This window comes from Myotis yumanensis, unplaced genomic scaffold, assembly GCF_028538775.1.
Source record: "Myotis yumanensis isolate MYYU_CA2020_CCGP unplaced genomic scaffold, mMyoYum1.0.hap1 SCAF_6, whole genome shotgun sequence".
In the NCBI taxonomy this organism is placed as follows: Eukaryota; Metazoa; Chordata; class Mammalia; order Chiroptera; family Vespertilionidae; genus Myotis; species Myotis yumanensis.
Genome location: NW_027223757.1, coordinates 85539083 through 85554877, shown reverse-complemented (window position 1 = coordinate 85554877; position 15795 = coordinate 85539083). Strand labels below are relative to the sequence as shown.

General features: G+C 55.9%; 1 protein-coding gene across 1 annotated transcript in view; it reads right to left on the bottom strand.

The window, feature by feature from the left end:
* Positions 1-15795, bottom strand: part of CUNH6orf132 (chromosome unknown C6orf132 homolog) — a 32745-nt gene that overhangs the window by 15149 nt on the left and 1801 nt on the right. Inside the window, exon 2 of the mRNA XM_070418605.1 lies at positions 5977-6083. Within this exon, the coding sequence (XP_070274706.1) occupies positions 5977-6083 (107 nt within the window). The remainder of the gene's footprint in view (positions 1-5976; positions 6084-15795) is intronic.

Below are 15795 nucleotides of genomic sequence, written 5' to 3'. Positions count from 1 at the left end.
GCAGGCCAGACGGGCGATCTTAACTCATTGTCCCAAAGCAATTGTAGGCAGCATCTGACTCGCAGTCAGTGACCAGTAAGTGCGCCCCTTGCTCGCCTTCTGGGGCTCAGTGTTTTCATCTGTAAAGTGGGGACAATCCCATCTTCCTCTTACGCTGTCACACACCTGAAGATGCTGCGGAGCTAGTGCTCAAGGAAGCCCATCTCCCCTGGGCTCGCCTCCCCCGGGTCCTAACGAGGCTCAGTGGGAGTCCTTGCTCCGGGCACAGCCCCGGGAGTGTTTGTCCGGTGGATTTGAAGAGACGGGCGCTTCCAGGGTCAGGGTCAGGAATCCCCTACTGCCCTTCTGGCTACAAACGTCTCAGAGCTGACGAGAAGGAGGAAGGACAGGAAGGAGGAAGGAGGAAGACACTCTTCGATGCTGAGGTTGGTCTCCCCCTTAAGGTTTAGGGCAGCGGTTCTCAACCTCTGGGTCGCGACCCCTTTGGCGGTCGAACGACCCTTTCACAGCGGCCGCTTAAGACCATCCTGCATATCAGATATTTACATGACGATTCATAACAGTAGCAACATTACAGTTATGAAGTAGCAACGAAAATAATTTTATGGTTGGGTCACAACATGAGGAACTGTATTTAAAGGGCCAGAAGGTTGAGAACCACTGGTTTAGAGGGTCAGAGCCACTGCTAACCCCCTGCCGACGGTCCAGCCCTTGGCCTCCTGGGACACATCCTCATGCCTGGAACACATCCTCATGCCTGAGATTCCTCAACCGCCAGCCAAACCCCGAGGTGGGTCACCAGGGCTGGGCTAATGGGCAATACCTCGGCCACAGGCCAGCTCTGAGTTAGCCACACATCGCCGAACGCAAGCCTCCTTACCAGGTTCCTCGCCAGCTCTGCGGGGGCACCTCAGGGTGGGGTGCGGAGCTGCAGGGGGTGAGGGAGACGACTGAGCCAGCGTCAGAGCCGGGCAAGGCTGGGGGCACCGCTGTAGGCTGGAGGAGCCGGGGAGGGGACCTCACAGTGCGGGCAGGGGGAGGGGAGGGGTCTGTGTTCCCCATGGAGCAACCAGTGAACACTCTATAAAAGAGCCAACTGCTTCCTTGGCCCAGCCGCACCCTCTGCCATAGCTCATCCCCCTCCTGGGGCCACAGAAGAGTCCCAAACACCAGACCACCCCTCTGGACCTGCCTGCCACCCAGACCTGCTCTTATATGCAGGCTAGCAGGCCCTGCCCTGGACTGTGTGCTCCAGGAGGCCCAGCTCCAGTTCCTAAGATCAAGGGGTCCATGGGGCAGGGGGACGTGCCCTCGAACCTACATCACTCTCTTCTTGACCCTGTCAGGCACCAAGGGCCCCGAATTCCTTGCCAAGATGGTCCTGAGCCCACTTGAGCTTCTTCCCCAGCCAGTCCCCCAAGGCCGCCCGGGCCCAGGGGTGGCAGGGGTGGCAGGGTGGCTGGGGTGGAGAGGATGAGGGTGTACATGGAGCTTGGGAGTTCAGGGGGAGGCCCTCTCTGCCAGGGCAGGAGCGAGGTGGGGAGGAGAGGGTTGGGCTGCAGGGGGTGGGTGCTCGGTCTGCACTCTGCCTGCAGGTATCTGACAGGAACACATGGAGCTCATGTTCATGAACATGTTTGTGACGTGTTCCTCCCATTGACACACAGAGCTCCCTCACCCACAGCCCTTCCAGCCAACGCCAGCCACATAAATCTGCCAAAAGCCAATCCGGCTGGCACGGAGGCTCTCTGAGCTTCCGGGCGGGGGTCCAGGGCAGGTGGGGGCCTGCTCCGAGCCCAGCCTGACACCTCCCCGGGCACCGCCGGGCCTGCCTGACTCAGAGGGTGGGGTGACCCAGGGAGCTCTCACTGCCCGGGGCACCCGGGGACCTGTCTGGCCAGTTTCCCCGTTCTTGCCACATTGGCATTTAATTTTTAATTCCTCACATTATCACCCTGAGATGGTTTCATTTAGACCAGGGTGGGGAAGAGGGAACCCCAGAGGGAAGCAGCACCCTCCCATGACCAGCTGTCCTAGGGACTCGGCTCTGAACAGTGGACAGGCTCTGGCTGGAGCCCTGGGCCCGGCTTCCCCTTGGAGGTGAAGCAAGTGGGGAGAAAGGATCCTTCCCACTGTGCCCGGGTCCATGTGGTGTGGGCAGGACTGGACGGGAGGAGCCCCGGTTCCGGTCCCATCGCCGCCTCACTGAGCTGTGCGGTGGGCAGGCCCCGCCCCTCAGGGGCCCCAGTTTTCTCACCCAGATGAGCACTGAGGGCCCCCCAGGTCTGAAGCTTGGCAAGCGTGACCCAGCTCCTCAGAGCCCTCCGAGCAGGAAGCGGGGTGGCCTTCCCCCTCTGGAGGTGGAAGCAGGGCTGTGGGAGCGATCGCTGTGTTGTGGGGCCCGCTTCCGTGGGGGCGGGGGGCTGACCACACTGGGAGAGTTACGTTAACACAGTCGCAGCAGGGGGGACCCTCCCGTGGGTGAGGAGCAGGGACTGGTGTCAGTTACCGGAGAATCAATCAGGTCCTTTTCCTAACAGGCCTATGGCTGCCGGGCACCTGAGGAGGTGTTTCCTAGTCCTCTGATCGCCCACCTCCAACCGAGGGAGGAAGCTCCCGGGAGGGCAGAGCACCTGCTGTTGTCCTTGCCCCTCATCCTGCCCTCTCCCCACCCCCACCCCGTCCCTGTGCAGGCTCATGCGGGACACGGACAGTGAGGGTGCGTTTGGAAGACAAGACAACCCAGGTCCAGGCAGAGCAGGAAGAGCAGGGGCCCTGCAGGGCCGTGCCTGGCTTCTCGGGCGGCTGCCTCCCTGGGTGGGGAGGGAGGACACGGAGGGGAGAGGCCCAGCTGGTTAGGACAGTGCCACTCCCCACCCAGCCGGACTCGAGGGGCTGGGAGTGTGTCTGTGTGTGGACCACACCCACAGGAGCTGTCTTCTTGCCTCTCCTCATGCTCCAGCCTCCTGCCCCAGCTGGAAGACAGCAAGGGCCTGGCCCAGGGCCCAAGGGAGAGGAGCCAGTTTCCCCTCAACCCAGGAACCGGTGATGAAAGATTCTGGGGCTGCTGTGTATCTTGTTACCTAAGTCGGAGCACAGAGATGGCCCCGGGATATGGATCATCAGGCCAAGGGTTCCTAACGTAAAGGTGCCCCAGAGGAGGGCATCCGGGGCCGAGAGCCCTCTGCACAAGCAACGTCGCACGGATGTGGCCCAGAGCCTCGTCCTGGTCTCAAAGGGGCCCGTGTCCCCACAGAGGCAAGAGAGCCGGGTGCCCAGCAGGCAGGAGGTGCAGGTGGCTCTGCAGGCTGGTGCTGGGAGGGACGATCAGAGCTTCTGGATAGTGGGTGGAGGGAGAGTAGAATGGCTTGAATAGAACTTGGACCCTGGAGCCCGGCTGCAGGGGTTCAAATCCCAGCTCTGCCACTTGGGAGCTGTGTGACCGTAAAGTGACCGCCACGTTCTGGGCTTCACTTTCCCCTCTGTGAAATGGGGATTAATGACAGCACTTTCCTGATAGGGTGGCTGTCGACCGACACACCCCTGGAACATCGCGTGCCACTCCACCTGCCTTTCCCGGTGCAGCGGGCACCCAGTGGCTCCAGAGGCCAGGGGCAAACCTCCCTTTTGGGGTCCAGTTCCTGCCTCTGTGAAATGAGGCCAGTGTGAACCTCATGAACCCCTTTGAGCTGGCAGTTTTCCATGCGTTCATTCTCTGGCGCTCCCCAGTGAGGGGGTGTGAGTGCGCTGGGCTGGCCTGGAAGGGCCGCTCTTCGAAAGCCGCCTCAGGTCGCCCCGAGCCTGACCAGCCGGCCAAGCCCCCTCCAGTGGCCGCCTGACCGGGGTCTGCCGGGCCCCTGAGTCAGGCCCTGGTTGGCCCAAACCAGATCTAACCAGAGTGTCCAAACCAGAACTGAGAGCAGAAAGGCTGGGACTTGCCCTGGTCACCAAAGGGACCCAAAGTGGGTGGGTGGGGCATTCAGGGTGCCAACCGGTCAGAATACGCTCAGCGTTAACCCGTTCGTGGTTGACTCAGATCTGGTGGAGAAACCAGGACAGCACGAGCCATTCAAGGGGGAACAGCCATTTACTTCAACATTTTACAACCGGACGAGGTATGGGTGTGTCAGCCATGGGCCCACACGTCTGTGATCGGAGGATGTGTGCTGTGGGTGCACGAGGGGAGAGAATCTAATTACCTCCGGCAACAGAAAAATTGTTTAGTCTGTGTTTATGGGTGCAATGAGCCCGGTAACAGGCTTATGCATCCCTGGAAACAAAGGTAGGGCGCACTCATTTGCTTTACACCTTTTTGTTGTTCTTTCTGTGTTTGTCTATAATGTCTGTGAGTTGTTTCATAAACAGAAAATAAATTATTTAAAGCTGTGTTTCCAGAGGTCTGTGTGCTCAGCCCTCCACAGAGAGGCCTTGGGGATACAGCAAGGAGAACGTAAGGCTCGGTCTATTCCTTCTAGAATCTCGGGGTCTGGTTGGTGAGGTGGGATACACCAGGAAAAAAAATAATTGGTGGTGGAGAAAGGTGGTTGTGCCAGGCCGTGCTGGGCAGGACCTGCCGGTGCCCAGGACCAGGGTGTGGGGTGCCCTGAGAACTCGGACCAGGATTTGGTGCCTCATCAGTCCAGGTGGTACAAATCCTCACGGAGCCCAGAAACAGTATTGTCCCGACCAGGACCCACCTGACAGACAGGAGTGAACCTAGATCGATGGGGCTCACTGTTGAGGCTCTAAACCTGGGCTGTCCAACAGCAGCCACTGGCCACATGTGCTCCGGGGTCCCTGCAATGTCGCTGTTGGAAGTGGGGTGTGAGCTCTAAGTGCAGTACATCAGGTTTTTTGTTGTTAATCCTCACCCAAGGATATTTTTCCATTGATTTTTAGAGAGAGTGGGAAGGGAAAGGGAGAGACAGAGAGAAACATCGATGTGAAAGAGACATATCAATTGGTTGCCTCCTGCATGCACCCCAACCAGGACTGGGGAACCTGCAACTAAGGTATGTGCTGTTGACCGGAATCAAATCTGGGATCCTTTAGTCTGTGGGCCCATGCTCTATCCACAGAGCCAAACCGGCTAGTGCAAGAGTTTAAAGACTTAGTGTGAAACAAGAATGTAAAACTTCTCATTGGTATTTTTCACATTGACTAAATGTTGAAATGATAATCTTTTGAATACATTGAGTTAAGTAAAATATGTTATGAAAATTAATTTTACCTATTTCTTTTAAGGTAGCTACTAGAAAATTTAAAATTACATATGAGGCTTACATGATATTTCTATAGGACAGCGCTAGTCTAGGCTGTCCCAGAAAACCCAGAAACTCTCATCACAGTAAACAGAACCAGTCACAGAGCAGTCTCCCTTGTCAAAGAACAAGAGTCCATCACAGGCTCCAGAAGGGAGTTTTGGATTGTTTTGTTTGTTTGTTTTTTGTAGTTTCAGATCTATAAGCAAATGCCCTTCTGCCAAGGGTCGCTGCTCTTTGTCCTTGGAGACAGCTCAGGTGTCACCTCTTCCAGGAAGCCCTCCTTGACCACCTCTATTACTGGATCAACTGCCCATGTTCTAATAGTCTGTTTATTCACTCATGACCTGCCTTGAGAGCTGCAATGTTGGCTCAGTCACCTCCACATCCTAGCACCTAATGCAGGGCCTGGCACAGAGCAGACAGCCACCAGTGACTATGAAATATGAATCCTGCTTAGCTGGAGGTACCCACCCCTGCATTGCTTTTGCACACAATGGAGGGGCTAACACCCCTAATCCCAGCCCTTCTGCCATGAGTCTCAGCCATGCCTCCTCCCAGAAGCCACCCTGGGTTGGCATCAGGAAGAAAGGGAATGGACAGAGGGTGAGGCTGATGTCCGCTAGCCCAGGGCAGGTGGGGCTCCCTCCCCGGTGGCCGCCGAGGTGGCCCGTCCAGAGAAGACCCTCACACCCCAGAGCAGAACGGTACTCACCAGCGGAAGGAAGGTCAGCAGGGGCCGAACTCTGGGCCGAGCTTTCAGCGTGGCTGTTCCCGACTCGCTCTCCGTGTCAAACCGACTGTCTCCATAATAGATCCCATCTAGAGGAGACAGGGGAGGGGAGACCGTGAGCTGGAGATCAAAGGCACGTTGGCCACTGAGGTTCATCTGCCCAGTGGTGGGCCGGTTGGCTCAGATCCCACAGACGCGGTGTGTGCTCCTGGGGCAGGATTGGGGGGGCTTCCGGGGCCGGTTTCTTGGGGTCTTCTGCAGTCTTCCTGGGATGCTCGGCTCCCAGCAGCCATCTCTCTCCTGATCCAGCCCCTACAGGTCTTAGACTGTCACTCTCACAGTTGACTCTCCTCTGGGGCCCCGGGAGCTTGGCTTATCTCGGAGAGAGGGAGGAAAACAAGCTGCCTCTCTCCCAAGTGTTTGCCTTTCTAATCTGGAACAAGCAGAGTAGATGAGGACACCTGCTGGCCCCGGTCACCCAGCACCCACCTTCCGGGCTCCTCCAACCCCCAAGCCACCAACGGTTGTGTGCATGGCTGAGTGTGAGGTGCCCTTGAGGGCAGAGCAGAAGGAGCAGGACAGCAGGGTCCACGTGACCCCAGACACATCCCAGCTCTGCCACTGACTGGCTGGCTGTGTCCCTTAACCTTGCCTCCGTTTCCCCATGTGCACAATGAGAGTGACGATAGTGCCAACCTCACAGGACTGTTGTGAGGAGTGAGTGTGGCCAGCACATAGTAAGTGCTCAACAAGCGTGGTCTCTTTCCCTGCAGGCAGATGACAGGAAGGCTTCTGCTTCCTCCAGCAACAGCCTGTGCTCCAAGCGGTTTCTACCGTCGTGGGGAGGGTGTGAGGAGCCACCACACCTCCTCAACCAATCTCCACACATCGCTAGGAATCTCACATCCCCTCTAGGTTCACACTGTCACCCCCTAGAGGCAGGGAGCACTGCGGCCTCCGACTGTGTCACTCACAAGCAAGGAGGGCTTACGTACACTTCACAGGCCTCCAGTGAGGGAGTTCCTCTTTCTCTATAGCCAGAGGGGAAAGAGAAGAAAGGCCAAAATCCCAACTGATCGGAATTCTACTAACTGGAGCATTTAAGGAATGATGATTACATTTCCCTCTGCATGCGACTTTAGAAAAGCTTTCTTTTGGCAAGAAAGCCAAATAATTTATTCAAAAGAGCCGAAACCGGTTTGGTTCAGTGGATAGAGCGTCGGCCTGCGGACTGAAGGGTCCCGGGTTCGATTCCAGTCAAGGGCACGTACCTGGGTTGTGGGCACATCCCCAGTAGGAGATGTGCAGGAGGCAGCTGATCGATGTTTCTCTCTCATCGATGTTTCTAACTCTCTATAAAAAAATCAATAAAATATATTTAAAAAAAAAAAAAAAAAAAACAAAAGAGACTGGGCTTGTCAGAGAGGCCCTGGGATCAGAATATATTCATCCCCAACTCCAAGGCGTACAGCTATGGCCCTCTCTCTATGTGACCATCTGGGCTTCGAATGTGACAGTGACTCCTGGGAGCACCCCAGGGAAGGGTGCAGAGGCCTCTGTCTGCTGCCCTACCAGGCAGAGAGCCAGCGGTACCTTTAAGGTTCCCCATCTCTCAAAAGGGCCCAAAAGCCCGGTTTTCCGTGCACGCCACAGTCCCGGGGCGCTCCAGTTCCCTGCCTGCTGCGTGCACTCCCAAAGTCAGGATTCCCCAGTCCTGGCTGCTGGGCTCCAACCTGAGGCTGGAGACCAAGAGCGGGGGGCGGGGCAAAGGGGTGGGGAAGCCACGGGAGAATGCAGAACCAACAAACGTAGAGATAACTGCAGGCACCCAGCAGCTACTCTTCAAGCCCCCAGGATTCTCTCTGGCTCCCAAGAGTCTGAGTGTTGGCGCCAGGCCATCCTGGGACAGTCTCTAGACAGTGCTGCGTGTGTGTGTGTGGGGGGGGGGGGGGGGGGCGGGGGAGGTCAAGGTCTTAGATCTGATAGGGCTTCGGGCCCTTAGTAGCAGTGGGGGGGCGGGGGGGACTGACACAGGGACCCGGTGAGAGGCACACTCTCCTAGGCAGACCCTCTTGCTAATCTCTGCACTGTGTTGGGGTGCAGGGAGCCTCTTTTCTACCGCTGGGTTATCATGAGATTGATGGCTACTGTTACTGTGCATCTAGCAAACTTCAGAAGCAAGCACCCTGGCCAGGTGATCACTATAGTCATAGAAGTAATATAACAATAGGTAAAACTTGCGGGACAATTTTAACGGGCCAGGCATCTTAAACAGTATTAACCCCTTTCATTCTCAAAACAGCCCCATGTAATTTGCACGATCGTTACCCCTATTTTTCAGATGAGGTAACAGAGGCACAGAGAGGTCTAATACGCTGCTGCCCGAAGCCCCAAAGTGGTGAAGCTGGGGTCTCTGGTCCTGGGCTGATCTCTGAACCACTACACACACTGGTCCCAAGGGGGGTCCTCATCCCACCATTCACAGGAGGTGGGTGGGAGGTGGGGGCTCAGGGGCAGGGGAAGGAGGCTCAGCTTGGTCACGGAGCTGGGGAGGGGCTGGGAAGGGGCGGGAGGTGAGGCTGCTGGCCCAGGCCCATGCAGGGGTCGGGGCACAGCCAGATCTGACCCACACACAGGCCTGCCCTCTACACATCTTGCAGGTTCCATGACTCAGCCTTGACTACTGTGGTCTCGGTTGGTTTGTGGCTGTTTTTAGCAGGGAAATCCTCTCTAAGAACACAGCTGTGCTCTGGAGAAGCCGCTGACGGGAGGGGCTGGGCTGAGGTGGGTGGAAGGCCCGGTGGCTCCCTCCGCACTGGGGCACCTCTGGCGAGTGCAGTTGCATTTGGAGGTTCTCAGAGGTGTGGCTGGAAGGCGGGGAAGGGGTGAGGCAGCAGAGCCAGAGGGTGTGATGTGAGGAAGACTTGACGGGGCCGCTGCTGCCTTCGAAGTGGCAGGAGACAGCCGGAAAAGGTGAGAAAACAGATTCTCCCCCACAGCCTACAGGAAGGAATGAGGTCTTGCTGACACTTCAGTTTTAATGCACAGAACTATGAGATAATAAATGTATGTTGTTTTAAGCGCCCCCCCCCCCCCCCAAATAAAGAGCTGTGGCCAGGTTCGGGGGAGGGGGGGTGGGGGCAGGTGCGGACTGGGCGGGATCAATGTGGGGGGGGGGGAAGAGGGGCATCTGTAATACTTTCAACTATAAAGATACATTTTTTAAAAAAAAGAGCTGTGGCTAAGACCTGGCAGACCTCCCCTGGGCCCCTCATACCTGGGCTGGCCCACCAAGGATTGCACAAGGCCCACCAACAGGGGCGGCAGGTGTGGCCACCACCGTAAGCTAGGTCCTCCGGGGTCAAGGTCAGGGCCGAGGTTTTCTGAGCCTCAAAGTCAAAGTCCACAGAATGACAATAGTCGAACCCTGGGGATTTTCCTATGCAAATACACGGCTCCACAGCGATCAGAGTCAGGGATGAGGATGGGCCGAGGATGGGCCGCCTAAGAGGCAGCCCCTCCTCCACTGAGGAGGCGAAGGGGGCCAGGCCACCTCTTGAGGGAGGAAGGGACAGTGAGGAGGCGAAGGGGGTGGCGGAGAGGAGGCGGGACGACCTGCTCTCTGAGGACAGGAGGAGGCTGCGCGATCAGAAAAGAGGGTCCATAAACAACTCACAGACACAGACAGGACGGGGATTCCCAGAGGTAAAGGGGGGTACATGGTGATGGAAGGAGACTGGACTTGGGTGGTGAACCCACAGTGCAGGTACAGATGCTGTGTTATAGAACTGTCCACCTGAAACCTAAGTAATTTTATTAACCGGTCACCCCAATACGTTCAATGAAAAAAATAAATCAGAACTTTCCTCTGAATAAGTACTTGGAGAGAACTTGTGGACTGTAATAATCAATTTGTTAACATTCAGTATATTGACATACATGCAAATGCTATGAATGTTTGATTTCCTTTGTAATTTGTCACAAGACAGCATGTTGCCATGTAAAATACCCATTTATCTATAACCTAAGCCCTAAAATATAAAAGAAGAAAGAAAGAAAAGAGGGGCCCTATCCTGGCGACTTGTCCACCCTGGAACTTGGAAACACCCTGTGTCTGCCGTGTACGGCCCTTTCCCCCTGGAAGGGTCCTTGGGGGTCTCAGAGGTTTTGAACTTGTCACACGGAGCAGAGAGGCAGCTGAGGAGCGTCCCGGTGGATCAGAAGGCGGGAAAGGGAGCCACCGTGGATTCAGAAGCTTCCAGAGAAAGGGGGCGGGTACCTCAGGAGACCCCGGAGCAATCCCAGCAGAGACCAGGAAGCAGGTCTGGACAGAGCCTGAGCCCCAGGTGGGCCACAGGTACAAACTCAGGCCTCTCTGTCTGGCAAATTCTTCTAAAAACGACACAGCGATAAAATAGGAGAAAAAAAAGTCCAGGCCTGCCTCTATTTACCCAAACCGGATCATTAAAACAATCCGTTTCCCCCAAATGAAGTCCTCTTTCTCAATCCCCGCCCCCCCCGCCCCAATGAAGTTCTCTTTCTCATGGGATTGTCCCAATTCCACCCCCCCTCCCCCCAATGAAGTGCTTTCTGCAGGATTGGGCACAGGACTCCTGCCAGTGGTTCTGTTTCTCCCTCCCAGATGGACAGGAACTGAAGGCGGCTTTGCTTTTATTTACACTCCCTCAAGGGCTCGAGTTCACATAAAAACCACCTAATATTCTAAACACCTGGCTCAAGAATAATTCTGGTGCCACGCCTGTTTCAGCAGGAAGGCTTCACCTCAGACGCCAACCTGGGGCGGGCACTCCCTCCTCCCTCAGGAGAACCTGAGCCTGTGGCTGAAGGTGCCTGGGCTCGGAGAAGCCCACAGCCCAGGCTGGGCCCTGGGCCGGCCGGAGACCCCCGGTGGGGAGGGGAGGCAGGACGGTGTGGGGTCGAGGCCACGGGTACAGAGCTCACCTCAACTTAGGTTCTAGTCCCTGCTCCATCACTTATCACCTGCGGGGCCTGGGAGTGTTACTAGATCTCTCTGAGGCTGCTTCCTCCTCTCTGTCAATGTGAGCGATGGTCCCTGCTGGGGGGGTTGGTGTGAGGCTGAATGAGATAAAGTGTGCCACAGGCCAGCACAGCGCCTAGTAGATCATTTGTGCCCAGTAATTGGGAGGCAGGTGACCCACTGCTCTCGTGTGTGTGTGTGTGTGTGTGTGTGTGTGCAGGGGGGGGGGGCGGGGATGGGGGACTCGGAGTCTAGACATTGAGGCTACCCTCTTTGTAGGTGAGAACACTGAGGCCCAGAGTGGGTGGGGCTGGCCCAAGGTCACAGAGCAGCAGGGATGCCGGGCCCATATAGGGCCCTGACTGGTGGTCTGGGCACCAGGCAGACAATGCAGGGCCTTACACACAGGCCCATGGCTCGCTGCCTCTCCCCAAACAGGCCAGCCTGGTTCTCTCGGTCTGGGGCTGTATAGGTGTGTACACGTGTGTTAAGTGGAGCGGGGAATGGCCAGCTTTGGGGAAGCTGAGAGCTGGGCACAAGCTGCTGCCTCACACCCAGCCCTTTTCCCTCCCTTTCCCCCTAAATCTGGAGCCTCCCACCAGGTTTGGGGGGTTCCTTTTCTCACGAAGTTCAAGGTTGACAGCCAGTCAAGTGCTCTCCCTCCCCAGCCCCAAAGCTGCCCTGGGTCCCCTTGGAAGCTGAGGTCCAGGACAGTTACTTAGCTCTTTCCCCAAATCCAAGACAGGTCCACACTAGAAAAATGTTAATAACAAAAATGCAAATGTCTACCACGTATTAAGCTTGTATGATGAGCCAGGCACGATTCCAAGTGCCCTTCACAAGCCTGTGGGGGAGGGACTCTTGTTATTTCATTTTGCAGATGGGAAAACGGAGGCTCAGAGAGGTCAAGTCCCCTGCCAAGGTGGCACAGCTGGTGAGTAATAGGGGCCAGCACTCACGCCCAGGCACCGAACTCTAGAATCCGGCTTCCTCTGGTGTCAGCCAGCACTGCAGGGAAACAGTGCAGGGGCCCATCAGCTCTCCCCTCGGTCCTGTTTTCCAGAGTGAGACTCAAAGGTCGGTACAGCCTGGAGGACACGGACGAACCCAGGAATCAGAACCCCCCCTACCCCACCCCCCCATGGCTTTGAGCACTTTCTCAGGCTGCTCCCCCACCTGTCAAATTGGGATAAATTACTCTTATTTTGTAGAAAGCCTCTCAAAATTAGGATGGGAGAGAAGAAGCCCCAGGGATAGGATGAAGGCTGGGGTGATGACCTACAATGCCAAATGAGCCGAAACCGGTTTGGCTCAGTGGATAGAGCGTCGGCCTGCGGACTGAAGGGTCTAGATTCGATTCCGGTCAAGGGCATGTACCTTGGTTGCGGGCACATCCCCAGTAGGAGGTGTGCAGGAGGCAGCTGATCGATGTTTCTCTCTCATCGATGTTTCTAACTCTCTATCTCTCTCCCTTCCTCTCTGTAAAAAATCAATAAAATATATTTAAAAAAACAACAACAACAAATGAATAGGAGCCCCCAAATGACCCTGGCAGCACTGGCCACATCTCTAATTGGATTCCAAGGGCTTAGAAGGGGTGGGGCTTGAGCTTGTTGCTTTGACCTACAGTAACCCAGAACCCCAAAACAGAGCCCCCCTCCCCTGCCTCTAGCTCACTGAGTAGAACATCTAATCCTTGGCCACCAGGGGAGCCCCAGCTTTTCAGGGAAGCAGTGGGGGATGGGAGGTGTCGCCCCCCCCATGTGAATGAAACCCACAATGGTGTTAATGAGGCCCTTCATCGCTAATTAACAGGCCCACATGACAGGAACCTGAAAAGGCCAGTCTGTCCCAGCAAGCTCCAGCAGGCCTGACCCCAGCGCCAGAGAGAGGACTTTGTCCAAGGGCAGAGGGGACGCTGAAGGTTGGGCTGGGGTGGGGCAGGAGCCACAGAGCAGAGGAGGGGGAGCAGAGAGGAAGCAGCCTTGGGGGGAGCGATGGGGACAGAGCTCAGCATACAGGCCCTGAGCTTCCCAGCTGGGACGCGCTACTCCAAGCAGGCTCTGACCTGCAGGAGGCCTGCGCCTGGGAACCAGTGGGAAGTGCAGTCTCCCTCCATCCCTAACCGACCCGTCAGAATCTGAGCTTAACCAGGTCCCAGGAAGCACTTTACTGCTTGAGCCGCCCTGAGCTGAAATGAGAGTCCTGTAACCTACCTGAGCCTTCCGAGTCTCTTTCCTCAACTGAGAAAATGTATGTAGTGTTTAGCATAGTGCCTGGGTCAGGAAATACTGATAATGCCAATATTATTATTGTTACTAATTTATTGGCTGGGAGAGAAGGGGCGCCTTGAGCCGGTCCGCAGGGGTGGAGGGAGAGCCTGTCTTTCTGAACTGAGCTGTGGAGACAAGAGGAGCTTATATAATGGGCAGCAGAGAGGGTGTCTGTGTGTGTGTGTTCTCACTGCCAGCAAACCACAGCACACCTCCAGGGGACGGGGTAAACAAGTCTCCTTCTCGGCCCTGCCCCGCACAGGGCAGCTTTCCGCAGACAGGTGCCAGCCGGGCCCTGGCGGGAAATATGTCCTCAGCCTCTGGGGGTCGTGGCTTTCTACCCTTTAGCCTGGCCTGAGACTCAGGTCAGGGGACCTTAGGTGCAGGGATGACAGAACCAGCAGCCACCCTAGGAGCATTGATTAGGAGCAGGCCACAGTTCCCACACATGATTTAGAACCTGCGGGAAGCCTTAGGGGAAGAGAGTGGCCCAGCTCCCACCTGGGAAAGGAAACCCCAAGATTCTCAAATCTTCAGTTGCTAAAAATCCAGACCCCGGGCCCCAGCCCAGCGATTCTGACTTGGATCCCTGACGTGGGACCCCAGACATCGGCATCTATATATATAAAAGCCTAATCTGCAAAGTGTCCCCTCGGGAGTTCGACAGGGAGACCAGGAGTTCCATCGCTTGCTATGATGTGCACTGACCACCAGGGGGCGGCATGGAGCAAAGGCAGGCCCCAGCCAGCGGCCGGCAGCCCGGGAAGAGAGGCTCCAGCTGGCAGCTGGAAGGCCTAGGGACCCTACCTGTGCATGAATTTCATGCATGGGGCCTCTAGTTTTTATACTCCGGTAAGTGTCCTCAGTGGTTGTGACAAAGGTGATTTACATTTGAAGGGGAAACAGAGTTCCCCAGCGAGCCGGGCTGGGGTGGGTGGCCGCAGGTAAAGAAGCTGGGCTCAGGGAACCCAAGAGACCAGGAAGGAGCCCACAGCACCTATCTCGGGATTTGCCAAGACCCTCGAGTGGCTGGGGGAAGGCAGGGGGCTTCATTAGGACTGCAACTGCATTACATGAAGCCCTCAAGTGAAGTCAGCTTCTGGAATAAATGTTAGAGAAATTCTTCAAAGAACAGTGTGTCCATCACCACCTTCACGGACTGTTTGCATTTTACCCGCTGCACCCAGCCTGCCCTTGTGCAAACAGATTGTTACAGAGCAAGCGGTTACTCCTGACTTCCCTCACACACAGGTTGATTTCCCCCCTACGTCCCACCACCTTCTCCAAGGGCTGGATGCCGTCAGCATCGCAGAGGGTATCACAGACTCAGGGACCGCGGGAGACCTTAGGATAGCTCTCCATGCCTGTTTCCTCTGGTCTACAGCAATGCTAGGCAGAGGAACTGATGCAGGGAGAGCTCAGGGTTGGGAAAAACCTGACAATAATAAAGGGCCAACTAGTGATTATGTTCAGCTTTGTGGGCCATAGAGTCTCTGCTGCAGCTGCTTCATTCTGCCACTTTAGCAGGAAATTGGCAATAAACAATATGTAAATGGTGGGTGTGGCTGGCTGTGTTCCAATAAAACTTTATTTACAAAAACAGGCCATGGGCTAGAGTTGAGCCAGGTCCATAATTTGCCAATCCTTGCTGTAGGGCATTTCTTTTTAATGCTCTTCAAAGCACTAACATATACAAACCTCAAGCAGTCATCTGTAGGGCAGACTGGACACCATCCTCATTTAACGGAAGGAAAAATTGAGGCCCAGAGACTGGCCAGTCCTCACATTATTGGCAGAGGCAGGACCCTAAGGCAGGTCTGAAATCTCTATCACATCATAGAATCTCCAGCCCTGGTCCCTCCCATCCCCAGCTCCAAGTACTTGTCCTGTTCAGCAGGAAGAGGACCTCTGCCACGCCCACCGGTGGGACACCCCGCAAACACTGGAGAGCCATCCTGCCAGCAGCGCACCGTGTCTCCCACCCCTCCCTGTGCAGGGCGCGACCAGGCTGAGTCAGCTGGCGGCCGGCCCAGCCCAGCCCTGGGTAATGGGAGGAGCTGCCCCCTGCCCAGGCTGGTGAAGGCAGCAGCTGGTTGGAGATGCCCCCATGGAGATGCACCATGCCCCCATTTCTCTCACCGGAGGGAATGATCCCCACCAGCAGCTGGCTCAGTGCAGGACAAAATGTAGAGAAGTGTGTGTGTGTGTGTGTGTGTGTGTGTCCTCAGGCAGATACCCCGTCAAGTCAAATTCACCCTTGAATTACTTTCCACGAAGTCAATTCAACAAACTGGCTAAAAGTATGCTCTCTGGAGCCCGACTGCCTGGGTTCAAATATTGGCTCTGCCTCTGAGAGAAATGCTGGGGTCATGGGATGTTCTAAAACCCAGTTGTGGTCATGGTCGCACAACTCCGTCAGTCTACTAAAAATCCTTAAATTGTACACTGAAGAAAGTCCTGGCTTGGCCATTTAAAGCTGTGTGATCTTGGACATGTTACTTAACCTCCCTGTGGTTCAGTCTCCTCACC